General features: G+C 45.6%; 2 protein-coding genes across 3 annotated transcripts in view; one reads left to right on the top strand and one right to left on the bottom strand.

Moving 5' to 3' along the window:
• NBEA (neurobeachin) overlaps positions 1-15380 on the top strand; it is a 451755-nt gene that overhangs the window by 298180 nt on the left and 138195 nt on the right. For both annotated transcript variants that reach the window (XM_041416040.1, XM_041416039.1), the window contains exon 42: positions 4320-4456. In XM_041416040.1, coding sequence (XP_041271974.1) covers positions 4320-4456 — 137 coding nt within the window. The remainder of the gene's footprint in view (positions 1-4319; positions 4457-15380) is intronic.
• Positions 6933-8372, bottom strand: MAB21L1 (mab-21 like 1). The gene has a single exon (XM_041416041.1). The coding sequence runs from the start codon at positions 8227-8229 to the stop codon at positions 7150-7152; it is 1080 nt and encodes a 359-aa protein (XP_041271975.1). The 5' UTR covers positions 8230-8372; the 3' UTR covers positions 6933-7149.

Genomic DNA, 15380 nt, shown 5'->3' with positions numbered 1-15380 from the left:
GCATATACCTCTCCCTCCTTAGGAGGGTAATTGTGCCCAGTCTTCTTAGCAAATATACCTCCAGTGTAATTTTCAGGCCTATGAATGTAACACGTGTTTAGCTCTTACAGCTAAAAATGGCAATTTATGAAAATGAAAATATATGAAATAATAAGTTCAAAATACCACTCTTTAGCAGCTTTCTTTAAGAGGTGTAATTTTACTGATATTCCATTAGCAGATAACAAACTTTTAAACCTAATAGAACTTTTCACTTGATTTGATTTGCTTTACTTGAACTGGAAAAATACAAAAGCTAAGTTACAAGAACAGGGAATGAAGTCTCTGTTTAACAAAAATTACGCAGGGGAGCAGGAAGTTACATTCTGCTTTTATTCACTGGGACCTTCTAATTTCACAATTATTTACTTTTGGAAAGAAAATATTATTTTAAAAGGTAGATGTGTGGTAGAGTTTATTTTAGAAATGTAAGTCACATGTGCTTGACCACAGGGATCAGGCAAAAGGGAAAAATCACCATTTGAATAGATTGCTAGACCTGTGTGTCTGAAGTGATTTCTGGACTCGTTTTAAGGCCAGAACTTCTCTGGTAGGTTGCTTTCTGTTGCGGTCGCCCCGATAGCTTCGGAGAGGTGTGGAAGAGGCATTGAAACGAACCTTAGAGAGAGATGCTTTTGCTTACAGTCCCAAGAGCCGACAAGCACCCTAGACATGGGTCCCCACCACAATCACCAGCTTGTTGGGCGAAGCGAGCAGCCACAGGTTGGCTTTTCCCCCGGAGCGGGAAGGGAATCGCCCTCGGTGCCGCCCGCGGTTCCTGCGCTGCGCGGGGAGCGCCCGGCAGCATCCCCGGTGCCGCTGCTGAGGCTGCCTCTCCCCCGGGCAGCACGGCCCTGGCCCCGGCCTTCTCCGGGGCCGCAGCCGCGCTGGAAATAAATATTTACATCCCCTGGAAAAGCGCAGCTCCCCACGGCCGAGGGGCCGGGCGGAGGCTGGAGCCGAAGCTCGTTATCCTTCCCGAATGCGAATGAGCCCGTCCCGCGGCTCTTGGCTCAGGTGTGCTCAGCTTTTGTTTCATTAGATTATCAATTGGGTTTGGGAAGGAGACCCAGAGCTTCCCGATAGCTCGGTGCCATATGGAAAATCTGCACTATTTTGATTATGCTCTATGTAAACATTTTAATATCGGATCCTTAAAATCCAGATACTATCCCAAAGGGGATTAAAACATAATCCTCTCTCTCTATAGCTGTAGTGGATTAATTTCGTATTCTCTCAGTGGCTGGCTTGCTCCCTGAAGGCTACAACAAAAAGACTCAGTGCTCCTTAAACATGCTATGGAATTGCAAGTTGTAATTGGAGATTTCCAAAGGACAAGTGTAAAAATGAAACACTGCTAATACCGATTATTTTTTTCATTTTGTGCTTTAAGAAGAGAAAAAGTCTGTAAAGATATTTTTAAACTTAGTTTGAACATCCCCTTTCCTGAAATCCCATAATGTGACTGCTATTTATTTTGTTTTATTGTTTTTTGGTTTTTTCCCTTTGTTTGTTTTTGGTGGGTTTTTTTTGTTTGTTGGTTTGGTTTTTTGGGTTTTTTTAAGTTGATTTTTTTTCCCCCGCGGAAAAAAAAATATATATAAGAAAACCTTTTCTCATCTGCAAAGTACGATAATGCTTATTCCTTGTCCCATTGTGATATCTCTGACATGTTTACCTTGCAACAAATCTAGGGTGTCATTTGAGTAGAATGCAGGGCAGATGCCAAGGTACCAGTCTGGGAGGGAGCTCGGAGCCTTTTCTCGGGAGGAGTAGAAAGCCAGAAATCCCCGATTTCCCCTGCCTTCAGGAACGGGCTAAGAAGTGACTGTTCCCTTTCCCTCCACGTTCACCCCTGCTTTTGCAGCTCTGCCCCCTGCTCCAGTCGCAAGGGCACATCACCCGCTAACCGGGGAGCACCATTGTCTTCGCCTGAATGGCAGATTATAGGGTTTGGCCTTTTGGCCATTAAATAGCGGTGGCTTTATTTTTATTTCAGCCACACAACACTAGGGAAAAAGAGGTAATTGGATTAAATTGATGTTCTTCCTTCTGGGATTCAGCAAAGCCCACAAACGCCTCCTTAAAGTGATAGAATATCGGGTCTTTTCCAGGACGCGTCTTTTGAAGGCGCTTTTCTCCCCGCACAAAGGCCCGGGAGCCCATCACCCTGCGCTGGGCCAAGTGTGTCCGAGAAGGGACAGAGGAGGAGTAGGGCGCTCTGCTTGAGAGGGCAAGTGCTTCTGCAGGGCAAGGAACCGCCGGCTGCCCAGACCCCCCTTCTGTAAACAGAAAGAAAGGGGGCCTGGGGAATAGAAACCCAAATCCACTTGTAATCGTACAAGAGAATCGGGCGTAATTACTTGAGCAACCTAGATGAAGATTGATGAGGCTTTAAAGCGGCGTTTCGGATCGATCACCCTGCCCTTCGGAGCCTCCAGCCGGGCTTCCCCGGCTCGGATCGGCTCCTTTCCCACCGCCAAGGGAGGGAGAGAAGATGGAGGCGAGACTGGGAGAGCAGCAAGGCAAGCCCGGCGCATGTGATTCCGATCAGCTGACTGGGGTCAAGAGGCTACCTCGGTTTATTAGGAGATGGAAAACAATAAAATGAAAGAAAATAGAGTTTGTATCAATATTATCCCGTCCGCCACCCTGGGCTGCTGAAAGCTGTCACTGAAACTGTGCGTTTTAGCTTCCCCCTGTACGCACAGCAATCCCTGCCTTCTTCTTTATTTATTTTGCAACGTAAATGACAAAATATTGTGCAATAAGGGCTCAAATTGGGTGTTACAGTAAAGTAAAGCATTAACAACATGACAGTTAGATGCGCAGATACAGGAGTAATTTGGGCTAAGTGAGTAATTTGAAGTGCTGCTTGCAAGAGCTGGCAGTGCAGTATGCGGGCAGTGCTGGGGGAGGAGGAGAGGGCGCATCCGAGGCGCTGGCCCCGGTGCGAGCCGCAGCCCCGGGCTCGGCTCGGCCGCGCCAGCGCCCGGACGGCGCGGCTGGAGGGGCGAGCGGCCGGGAACGGCAGCGGGAGGCTCACGACTCTCTGCCCTCTGAGTGGGGGTCCTCTTATCGCAAGGGAGATTTTTAGCTGCGTATGACAAGCAAACTGTTTAGTACCTCCTGAGATGGTCAGCTTGCCAGTTTCTAAAAGGTGCATCAGTCAGGTGATGTACCCAGCTTCTCAATACTGGGGCTGTATTATTTGTGTTTCAGATGCTTGTTTGTACACGTATGTGGCTCTGTGTGTTTATGTATGTATATACAAATTATCCCACAGGCTTTCGTGGTTAAATATAGAAGAATAGTTCATACATAATATTTTTTTCGAAGCAAGTAAGCTTCCTAAACACGGCCGCTGTCAGCTTTAACAGAAGATAGCATTGATATTGAAGATAAGATGGTGAAAAAGCGATCCTCTTGTCTTTTGGATTAAAGAAGGGTTGTTTTGGTTTTTGTTTTCTTGAGTTAAAATCTAACAATTTGTGTGGAGAAGGCTGCCTTTTACAATAGGTTTTCCCCATCTCATCTTTTCAATGCCCGTGAAAGCATCTTGTTAAGGAATATATTTGAGCGAAGTATTGTTATAGTAATTTTAAAAGGATAAGCGGCAGCGAGTTGAAACAAACATTATTTTGCCGTAAATGTATTTAATGATGCTAGCCTTTATGTGCATGGGGAATTGAAATAGGTGCCAAAAAAAAAAAAAAAAAAAAAAAAAAAAAAAGGAAAACAAAAACCCAAACAACAAAACCCCCTGACTGACTTGGCCTTACTTGTCCGAGTTGAGGTCTGGATCCAGACTTAAAAATAATGCCCCCAGGCCTCGCAGGGTCAGAGTGGCGGGCAGGGGCTGCGGGCTGCCCTGCCCTGAGCCCCCGGCCCGGCCCGGCCGCCGCGGGGACCCTGGCCTGCCATATCGAAGCGGTGCGGAACGAGCCGCCGCTATCGCACATAAACAGTGATAGCGTTAACGAGGAGCAAAAGGGCATGAAAAGAGAGGGGACCTTCTTCTAAGAGGCAGCTATTTTTCACCCTAACCCCTCTGAATTTCGCTGCTGTGATTTATCTCGCAACCCCGGAGCTCACAAACTCGCTTGTGCCCCGGCCGCAGAGTTCAAAGCGCTGGCCGCGGGCAGGAGGGGAACAAACACGGCATTTACAAACTGGGTTTACGAGGGGGCTCGCCGGGCGCTGGCTCGGCGGAGGGAAGGGCCACCGGGGATGGGCCGGCCGGGCGCCTCCAACCTGACGCCGCTGCCCTTGCCTTGCAGGCCCCGTGGTCCTCAGCACGCCGGCACAGCTCATCGCCCCCGTGGTGGTGGCCAAGGGGACGCTCTCCATCACCACCACAGAGATCTACTTCGAGGTGGATGAGGATGACTCGGCCTTCAAGAAGATCGACCCCAAGGTGAGTGCGGCGGGCGGGCGGGAGCGGTCGCGGTCCCTCGTCCCGGCACACGTGCGCCGGGGCCGCCCCCTCGTTCCAAACTCCGCTCCTGTCTGCCGTCTTTCGCTGCATTTAAAAAAAAAAAAAAAAAAAAAAAAAAAAAAAAAAAAAAAAAAAAAAAAAGCGCAATGTATTAATGATGTTAAATCCTCTATTACGGCAGCGTACGCGGTTTCCAGCAGCCTTTCGCGCGGTGCCTTTGTATGAACGTGGTCAGATTTAGTAGTTAAGCCAATTGCTCTGAAATCCCTGGAGGGAGCAGCAGTCCTAGCCCGCAGCCTTCCCGAGACACAGCGGAGGGTTTTACGCCTTCCGAGGTTATCGGAGAATCCCGTTATTTCAAAAACGTTAGTTTCCACTTAAGAAAATACGGCGCATTTTTTAAACACTTTGCAACTACTGAAATGAAAGTTAATGCTTGTTTTCTGGGGGAAAAAAAGAAAATGGGGGAGGGGAGAATAGATATGTACCGAAGACTTGGTTCCTGGGAAAGCTCTGGTTTTTTCTGAAGTCATTTACTACTACCAATTCCCCAGCGCCGCCCCACTTCCCCCTCCCTTCCGTGAAAACCTCCAGCCCAGCCGCAACAGAGCAGGGAGGGGTGCGTGACTTGAGCGGAAACCTTTGCGTGGCTTTCTCCCCGCGGGAACGGCGCGGGGGATGCCACGCGGGGGAGGAGGGGGCAGACGGAAGGAACGTGTCTAACAGGGCGCTCCTCTCGTCTGCATGCCTTTTTATTCTTATCGCTCTTGCTGTATTTCTTTGCTATTGCTCTGGAAAATGTTGGAAGAGAGGAAATAGGAGAGGTGCTTTTACCAAGACCTTGGGGTTTGGGGTTTTTAAATGCAGAAATATTATAAATAATGTCCCAGAAAACTCCTCGTCTGAATACGTTTGTAATGAAGTAATTTCTCTTTGGCGAATAGTTTGTCAAACTCGGGACTTTATTCGCAGTGCTGCGGTAACAATTTTCTGACAGAATCTCTGGGTATAACAGTTTCGCTAAAGCGCACCCGCTGGAAATAGTTGTCAGTGGGTGTCACACAGGAGATCGGCCTCTTCCAGCACTTGTTGACTGTTAGGACCCTAATCAAAATCCGCGTTTTTAATTTGCGTTTTGACTTAAAAGCCATTTTAAAGAAATGCATCCTGAGAGGTACCAGGCAGCGCGGTACACACGGGCGGCTTTGGATTGCGTGCAGTTTTGTAAGCATGCACATGTTATTCCCTCGGAATGCCCTGGGAGTGGAGGGGCTTGATTTCTGGGAGTGGAACTGGCAATCTTATCACATTCGTAACGGATTTGTAGTTCAGAAGTAATATTGTTGTTCACTTTATTGGTGCTGGCTCTCACCTATAAATTTTATTTTCTGCTTTATTAGTACCTGCACCAAATTGCTAGTTTTATCAGGATCACTGCTCACTCAAAACACTGATTCACAGATACGTTGTGTTTCCTGAGCTTTGCTCAAAAGCCAGCAGAAACACAACTTCACCGTATAATAAACTCTTCAAAACAGACTTCTTTCCTGACGGCTGAAAAAGTGTAACTGTATTAATAAGTACGCTGGTGTCTGACAGTTGCTGATGGTGATCTGGAGCTAAATTCCAACGTTTGTGCAACCAATACTTCCCTATTCTACAAAACTATTCAAAATGCAAAGTTAGGACTCTGCCCTTTAGTTTTCTGCTTTGCAGGATTTAAGCAACTATCCACAGAAAGGCAAAATCCACAAAACATAGCTGCCTCTGGTTTTTCAAGTGGAAAACTTGATCCGATATTGAAACGCTTACCCATATGCATTTTACTTCATTTATTAGCTTGTAATTAAATAAATCAGCAACAGAAATTAAAATCTAAATCACAAAAAGTAATTATCCAGTGTATTTCAAGTGCATTTTCAAATATATAATTCCAATATTCAAGCGTTATTATATAAGCAGAATCCAAATTTCTTTTGAATATATTTAAATAACATTTCAAGTATATTTATGGAATGTTAGAAATAGAACAAGCAATATATATGAAACGAAAAATGTAAACTTGTTAAGTTCAGACACTCCAAAAGACAATTAACAAAAGTACCGTGATAAAATCTACCTTTTTAAATGGTATCTTCTTTTTAGCAGAAAATGTCCTTGAAGTATCCAAAATGGCAATTTAACTTCTGTTCACCAAATCACAAAACACCAACATCCACAATTTCAAAGACAATGTGAGATCACAATATTTGATACAAATTAAAAGGTACATTAGGGTTTGTTCAGGTGGCATATCCAAATAGCTTTTACTCACAGAAGGTTTACATAAAAATACCGGGTTTTGTTATAATCCGTTGGTACCGCTTTTAGGCAGAATGGTCACAATGAAATTACGGCCAATTTTCCTTTTCAGGTAGCACACTTTTTTTTTCTTTTTTTTTTTCCTTTCTTTTTGTTTTTCCCTCACGGGGAACTGCAAAACTGTGACGGGGAGGAACGATGCTTGCTGTTCTCATTTGCTTTTCTTTGTGAAGAGCCTAAGATATATTCCTTTTTAAAAGAGAATATTATTTGCATTGACAAGTGGAAATATATGACTTTTCAAACAGGCATCTTAAACTTCATCGGGAAATTAGCAGATTTATCGGTCAGGCTGGTTTTATAGTTACTCTCTAAAGTTTCTCCAAACTTTTCGGGTTGGTAAGTATTTCCCTAGCCAGTCGCCACGTTTGTTTGGCCGCGTTTTCCAGGGCCGAGTGAGGTTTGCCCTGAAAGAGGTCTAAGTTGGGCAAGAAGTAGTGCGGGCACCTCCTGCACTGGAGGCACGAGATGAGCTGCAGTAAAATCCCGTTGAGCCGGTCCCCCAGGCACGACTCGTCCCAGTCCGATTCGCGGGGATGCTTTTCGCATTCGTAGGAAACCAGAGTCTTCATGTGATAATTATTCAGGGGCTGGCCCGGCAGCTCCAGGTGACGGTCCCGTAAGGTTTTGAGGATGGAGAGGCATTTCTTCCTGCAGCCGCCCATCTGCAGTCTGTTCTCAGCTTCCGCGAATTGCAGCACCCAGGCATCGCTCTCGGCCGAGCTCTGCTTGCCGGCCAGAGAGTGGCATTCCTTGGACAAGAGGTTGAAGCCTTCCGCCTTGACCTCCGCCACCCGGTTGGGTCCCGGCCAGGGGATGTGGGGAAGCGGCCAGTGTGCAGCACTCCGCGGCCAGATCCCCGTGCACTTGAACGCTGGAGTGATTTGCACGACGTACCGATCCCTGATCCTCAGCTTCACTTCGCTGGTGTCCGCCACCATCTTTACCACGTCTCTGTAACTGCACTTATCCACGGCTTGAGCCACCAGAGTCTGGAATCTGGACCGGATTTTGCGAGCGGAGAGGTAGCCAGACGCCGTGATGAACTCCACCCAGAGGGACATGCTCCTCTTGCGCCCGTCGCTTAACTTTAACACAGCGCAGCCCGGCAAGGAGCCGTCGTCCACGAAGTTGAAAACCCCCATTTGGTTCAAATACAGCACGACTTCAAACTCCGTGGGGGAGATGACTTCCAGCCCCTCGTAGCGATTGTCCATCTCGTTCAAGGAACTGATGAAGCGAGGTTCCTGCACCTCCACCTCCTTCAGCACGTCCGACACCACTTTGCAGACTTCTCGGATCGTTTTCGCGATTGCAGCTTTCCTGGCTTGGCATTTCTCATTGTAGTATTTATTCAAATGATACACCAGCTTGGCCTGGGCCGCGATCATGTTGGGGCAGAGATCCGGGTTGTATACCGGAGTCTCGCAATAGGCTGTGGGATCCAATGCGGCTGCTATGGCTGGAGCCAACTTCAGAGGAGAAACAGGCTGCCGCACTCTGAAATGTAACAAATGTTTTTCAAAATGCGCCGGGGCTGCTGCTCCTCAGATGCTCTCTTCCTGCTTTTTTAGATCAGCCGTCTTGAAGTGTGTGTGGCGGGGGGGTGAAGGGAGGGGGGAGCGGGCGGGGGACTGGAGGGGGCGATATTTTTCCTTCCCCTTTTTTTAAAGGGTCCGTGAGTGAGAGGAAAGCATCGAGAGCAGCACCTTTCTCAGCAGCAAGAAAAAACAAAAGTTGCACTGAGACACAGCGAGGGTTCCAGTAGTCAAAATAATAAAACCTCTTCGTATTTATTTATGTTTTCCCGTAGTAATCACCGTGTGTATGCAGGGCGGTTAATCAGATGGTGGAAAAAAGTGCCGTGTGTGTATGTCAGAAGAAGCTGGCTGTTGGTTTGTATAAGAGCCCAAATGCACTCGTGTGGAAATTATAAAGGCAGGGCCAGGCAGGCGGGCGGCCAATCGCCACTGGGCTCGTCACTGCAGCCTCTTTCAGCTCAAACCCGGCTAATTAATCCCTCTCTAGGAGATAGATATGTATACACAGCCACATGCACACACACACGCACACGCAGGCACATATAGAAAGGTAGAAGGTTACCGGCTAGAAAGCCGCCCCGGTTCTCTGTACACTCGGAAATCAAGAGAAATCGCTCTCCTTTGGGTGTAACTTGAAGGGTATTGACGTTTCGAGAGGACTTGGCAAAACTGTGCCGCTCCGTACTGAGTCCCTGCATGCCTCCTCATGGCCAGGACGTGCATGCAGGTGTATTAATGGGCATCCATCAACTAGGGGGCTACAGACCGGGCTCGCTCCGGCAGGAGCACAGGCGTAAATCCATTAACCCCCACTCGGCGTCACATCACACTGTCCTTTTCCTCCTGATAGTTGTCTGTAATTGCAAGCGAGAAGTAGGTTTGGATTTTTTTTTTTTTTCTCTCTCGTGAACCGGCCAGTGAACAAGGCAGCGGATTCAGGGCAAATTTAGTGTTCTTTGGAATAAAATATTGCTCAGAAGTCCACGATTTGTATTGTTTTAAAGGATCTTCTGACGGGCTCTAATCGATTTTGAGGTTTAATGCATTTCGGCATTGTCTCTGCCTTGCTTTTTGTATTTGTACCTTGTGAAGGGAGAATCAATCGCTAAACATATCTGTCAGGTCTTTTTCACGTTCCTTCCAAAAATCAAGTAGCAGATACAGACGGTAAATCTCCTTTGTCAATTCTTAGCGTCGTTTTTATATTCGGTATTGCTCTCCGGTATGTTGTGAGGAGTGGATGTTCGGCTGCTTTTCGAGACGCACTATAAGTACCTATTAATTTCAAACCTGGAGGATTTATCGTACAGCGAGCTGTGCTAGCAAGCTGCGCTTAGTAAATGTGCACACGGGAGGCACGCTAGCGACTGCAAACATGCTGGCTTGCTTGTCTGACAGTTTGGGGTTTCGCCTGTGATGTGTAATTAGCAAATTTCGCCTTCGGTACTTTAAGTGTTGGTAATCGGGACATTTATTTGCAAATAAGCTAGAGTGGTAAGCTCTTCTGCTTCACAGCATTTACTGAGCTTCACTTTAAGAGAGCCCTAAATTATATCGATACATACATACATATATATATATATATATATATATATATACATGGGGAAAAAAAACCCAAAAAACAACCGCTTGGAATCTTTAAACTACTGACCGATTACCTTTTCCTAAAGTAACTTAGGATATCAGTCGCTGAGAAGTCACACCACAAAGAACATTTCACGACATTTATTCAGCGTACGAATGCGACCAACTTTATTGCACATAGCGGAGAATTTGTGACTGTGCGCTTGGCTCCCTCGGTCTAGCGGTTATATGGGTGTTCCCGTGCCGCTCCCGAGGAGGAAGCCGACCGGAATCCTTTCCTGCTCAAGAGTTGCTGGGGCTGTCGCTGAAAAACTGCAGGTGATCGGTCGTCCCGAAGCAGCTTACCTCTTTTCGGCGGCAGCCCTTGGCCGCCGGTAGAAGGGCGACCACTTTGTGGCTGTTTGGGGCGGAGAGGAGGCAGTTTCCTCCCGGGCTTTCTCCCTCCTCCGCTTAGACACGCGTGCCTCCCCCCGGCCGCGGTGAGTCCGGCGGCGGCAGCGGCACAGAGCGCCCGGTCCCGGTGCCTCCGGAGCGGCCGCCGAGCAGCGCTGCGCCGTCCCTACGCCGGGCCCGGGGCTGCCGCCTCCCTCCCTCTCTCCTCCCCCGCGGGGCGGTGGCGTGCGCGGCCGCGGCGCTGCGAGCTCCGGCGGCCGGCCGCCCCAGCCTTCCCAGAGCAGGCGCTTCCAGGGGCTCGGGCTGGCTCCGAGGGCACGGGCCGGCGCCTCACCGCTGCTCCTACCGGCGGCTGCCCCCCGCTGCGCGGGCAACCTGCTCGGCGGCGGGGCCGCAGGTCGGCCCTCTTCCCTTTTCCCCCTTCCGCAGCGACCGGCGCACGCAGAGCCGGGTCGGCGGCACCGCCACCGGCCCCGGCCGCGGGCGGAGAGGGGGAGGCACCTCTCCGGCCCGGCACATCCCGCCCCACTGCCCCAGGATGGGGCCCGGCGCGACCCAGCCCGCCCCTCGGGCCCGGGGGCGATGCCGGGCTCACCGTACCCTCAGAGCCGGCGCGGAGTTGGCAGCAGCAGGGCACGGCTGGGCTGTGCACGGGAAAGAAAAGCGGACAAGCTGGGACCAACTCCGGCGTGCGGGTCCCGGGGACCGACTGGTGCGGGGCAAGGCCCGCGGCGGCCCCAGTCCGGCCCTGGCTCCCGCCCCGGGCGGCGGCCGCTGCTCCCGGAGACGCCGGCTCGACAAGGCCGGCGCTGCCGTGTCGGGGGCGGCTTCTTTGGGATGGAAATGTCAAAGAGCCCCTTTCCCACAGGGTCACGGACCAGCGCCGGGTAAATCCGAAAGTTACAGCGGGCGGACAAAAGGTTGTCCCTTCCTCCCTTTCCGCCGAGGGAGCAGCCCTTTCCTGCGGTGGGGGCACCCTTCAGCTTCCCGGAGATGCGGGAGCCTCAGAGCTGCGCGTTAGCGATGGGGATGTTCCGGGCCAGATCTCGCTTATTTTTTGCCCCCTGAGTTTTAGCTTGGCAATTCCAGTTGCCATTGGTAAAAGTGGAAAAGTCGTACCTTTTAGCTGTCAGAAGTCATAACATTCATGACGTGGCAAAATTAATTTAAACAAAATTTACTTCTTAGATATTAAATCAGAGTTTTCAGTATGTAGTGCTAATTTTAAGCTATGACACCAAGTAATGCAAGGTTATACGTATTTATTGTATCTCGGTGGCTATGAGAAATATTTGATGTAGGCTTGATTAGGTGATGTTTAACACTGAAGGTGGCTATTGACTCCACTCCATCATTTCATTTCACATACCAAACATTTAATAGTTTAAAAATTTGTATATTTAGGCATCACGGACACCACTGAAATGTGACTGTTGAAGTGACCCAGTCGTTTTCTATTACAAGAAGTCCGTTTGGTTTAGGTGTCGAAAATTATTATCTATATGACTGTATATGATATAAAAATATAGATATTCTGACCTCTTACTTCAGTTAATTTTTCTCCGTAGTTGTTAATGGGTCCATGGTAAACTACAAAAGGAACACCTTTTCAGCAATTAATTATATTTCTACTGGGTTTACTGAGTATTAATTTGTTTAGGAAAATCGGGATTAAAGTCACCTCATTCAAATGATGATTGATCATTTGTCATGATAATAGTACCATATGATATTGGTGACTTTTACCAAATTGCTGTTTTCCAGATATTTCCCCTAATTAGGGGGTACTATAACAGTATTTCTTCAACTCTGCTTATTATATAAAATCTTTCAGACTACGTTGCCTTGTCATATAGTGCTCATGTTAGCCAAAAAGCCAAATGCTGTTGAAAATCTTTGTATTCGCCTACATTCCCAAACTGCAATTTGGGGAGGGATGGAGGGGGTGGGGCAGGGGGAAGAGAAAAAAAAAAGAAAAAAAAGTTGCCATACATATAAATTTAAACAATAATTTCTTTTTCACATGGTGAAAAGTGTGAGTTAAAAGGTACTTGCAAATGCATATCTACACAAAGGGCTTGCATGGATATCGCTTTATATTTCTTATTATATAGTGATAGTTCTTCCACACACCACTGCTCATGAATTTTAAAGTTTTATTTTTTAATATCTGCCAATTGCACTAGGGAGGTAGGAAGAAAAAAAATGAAGCCGAGTTGATTACATTATTTATCCCTACTGCTGAAGTAAGTTTGAAGGCTCATTGAATGTATCTGATTTCTTAGCTCCTCTTTCTCCCCTTCCCCCCTCAATTCTTCCTGGTTATTTCATCCATATCATCCTGCCAGCAACAATAAATTCACTTTTTTTTTTTTTTTTTTTTTAAAGTAAGAAAACTAAAGACAGATATTTGTGCTGGGTTTGCTATATGTGTCACATTTTATAAAATAGACAGCATCTTTTTTTTGTGTGTGATAAAAGTTGACGGTACGTTCAATTTTCTGTATTCTTATTTTGTAGTTTACTTTTTGCCTCTGCTTTCAAATTTAGGAACAAATGAAAAGTTCAGATGTAAGTTACTCTAATGTTTGCAATATTTCAATTTTAATAAATTTATACACTTCATTGGTAAGACTTGTTGGTATCAAGTTCTGCATATTTTGATACACAAGCATTTTTCCTCTGTTGTGAACAGTTCTCTGCAAATTTTTTAAATTTTTTTAAGAGATTATGACATAATCCCTTTTATAGTACACAATTAGCATTCATTAGTGTTAAACTTAATGTGTATGTATTTGCTTTCTATTAAAAATTAAAGAAAAACATGAAAAGAGTTTGCATTACTGTTGGATATGGTCATCCTAGGTCATACAGATGAACTGTTAAAGCTTTAAATTCCTCTAATCTGCAGTCTGTTAAGGGAAAAAAACAGTAATTGATTTGTTTTCTCTAAAATGTTGTGTCTCAAAAGTAAACACGGAGCTTGCTCAACTGTGATTTTGGCTAGAACTGAAGAAACAAGTAAGCAGGAAAAAAATGCATTGAATTATTCATTTGGTTCACTTATCCGTCAGCTTCTCCAAATTCAGACATTCCTTATAGTACAGCATTTTATTTAAGTAGTCCAACATTGGGTTTGTTTTGGTTTTTTTTTTTAAAGATCTCTAGCTTGGAGAATGTTCTTTTTTTGCTGAACTGCTAGAGGAGTGAGGAATCAGTGGGGATTAGCGCCTTTTAATCTACTGCATCTGTAGTGGGCCATCCAACACTGCAGAACTCTCATTTACTTCCTATTGCTGTATATGATTAAGTGGCTGAAAATACTGAACGTTGCCCTTGAAGATAAAGCTGTATGTGTTGGATGAGCAGCTTCTGAAGACTTCATGTCTAAACTAATCTTTCCCCTCAGTAACTTTAGCTCTGGAATACGAGAGAAGACTAAAGTGTTAGAAAATGTAAGTTGAAATTGAAGTATGGGAGCATTTGAAATGCATCATTATATAAATTATGGCATCACATAATATGCTATGTCTTAGGAGTAACTCAGCATCTTATTAGCCCAGTCAAATGGGAGGGTGGTGTGTCTTGAACGTACTTAGTTTTGTGGCAGGTGCTTTTCTGTAAGCTGGTTTAATACTGACTAGCAAACTAAACTACATCATCCCATCAGTAGCTGCTGAAGATACTAAAATTAGCAGAAGACATTGCTTAACACATTTGAACATTGGCCAATAGGAATTATGAGTAAGCACCATTTTTTTGTATATGTTTGGTCATATTATATGTTTATTGCTAATTTTCATGTTACCAATATTTTGGGCATCTTATGTCCCTCCAACTCAAAATGAAACTTTGCCCTCTCTCTTTTATGATTACATAAGTATGGTAAATTACCTGTGTAACTCATTTCATCTTGATTTAGTTGTGAAAGGACATACCTAACATATTTCAATGCAGACTTCTAGTTTTAATGTAGTGTACAGCTCTGCTTTTCCAATATTTTCTTTCCAAATAACAGTGAAGGAAGGAGTTGAGTGAGTTGGTTGTAAGTGATTAATACGTTTCGTTGAACCTTATGAAGGCCCTGATCCTGCAAATAACTGCTCATGCACTTCTCTGTGAGCCTAAAAGCACCCGTGACATCATGGGCAGGATCAGGGCCAAAACACTTGGAGGTTAACATTTGAAGAGGATGAGATACAGTGAGCCTCTAAAATATCTAATGTATCAAAGCATGTGTTGGTGAGGAAATATATTTTTGGCTCAAACATCTACACTTCTGTCAAGCAGCACTTCCCTATTAATTTCATTGTGCTGTAGCCATAGTGTTAAAATATCTTGAGAAAGGACATTGCTGTTTTGGCCATATTTTAGCAACATGCACTCACAAAAATGCACCACCCCCCTCCCCCCATCAATACACTCTAAAACCCTTCTGAGGAGAGTGAGGTTATTCAGAGAAACAGATGAAAGATTATGCTTTCAGAATCTCAATTTTTTCATCTTCTTTCACATATTCAGGACTTTTTCTAAACTCCCTAAAGCTACAGAGTATTTTAGCACTCTTAAATAAAAGCAACCTATTCACTAAGAATACTTATTGTTCCTAAAAGTATCCTAACTATAACTGTGATAGAAACATGTCAACCAACTTATTATTTAAGGAAGAAGAGGTGAGATCTTCTCAGAAAAAATATGATACTTAGATTTTTTGGCCTGTAAAACATTTTCCCACCACCACTCTGAACTTTTATTTTTTTTACTGGTGGAACATTGTCATTGTAGAACACAATATTTTATCTAGGGGAAATTTGAGCCTCGTATTAAGGGCAGCAAATCACTTCAGTTGCCTTCTTACTTGAATTTGAAAATTTAACCTACATCACCTATTGTCCTTCCTACATTTCGCTGCCAGCTTTTACGCCAGCTCTAGGACAGAATATAAAGAAGTAGATCCTTTGTGGCATAGTGCTGATGTCCCTGAAATGAGAAAGGCTATAGAAATAACATGTAGTCTTGTAGTT

Source organism: Onychostruthus taczanowskii, unplaced genomic scaffold (assembly GCF_017590055.1).
Source record: "Onychostruthus taczanowskii isolate IOZ18803 unplaced genomic scaffold, ASM1759005v1 scaffold50, whole genome shotgun sequence".
NCBI classification, from domain to species: domain Eukaryota; kingdom Metazoa; phylum Chordata; class Aves; order Passeriformes; family Passeridae; genus Onychostruthus; species Onychostruthus taczanowskii.
This window is presented reverse-complemented; position numbering and strand designations above follow the sequence as displayed.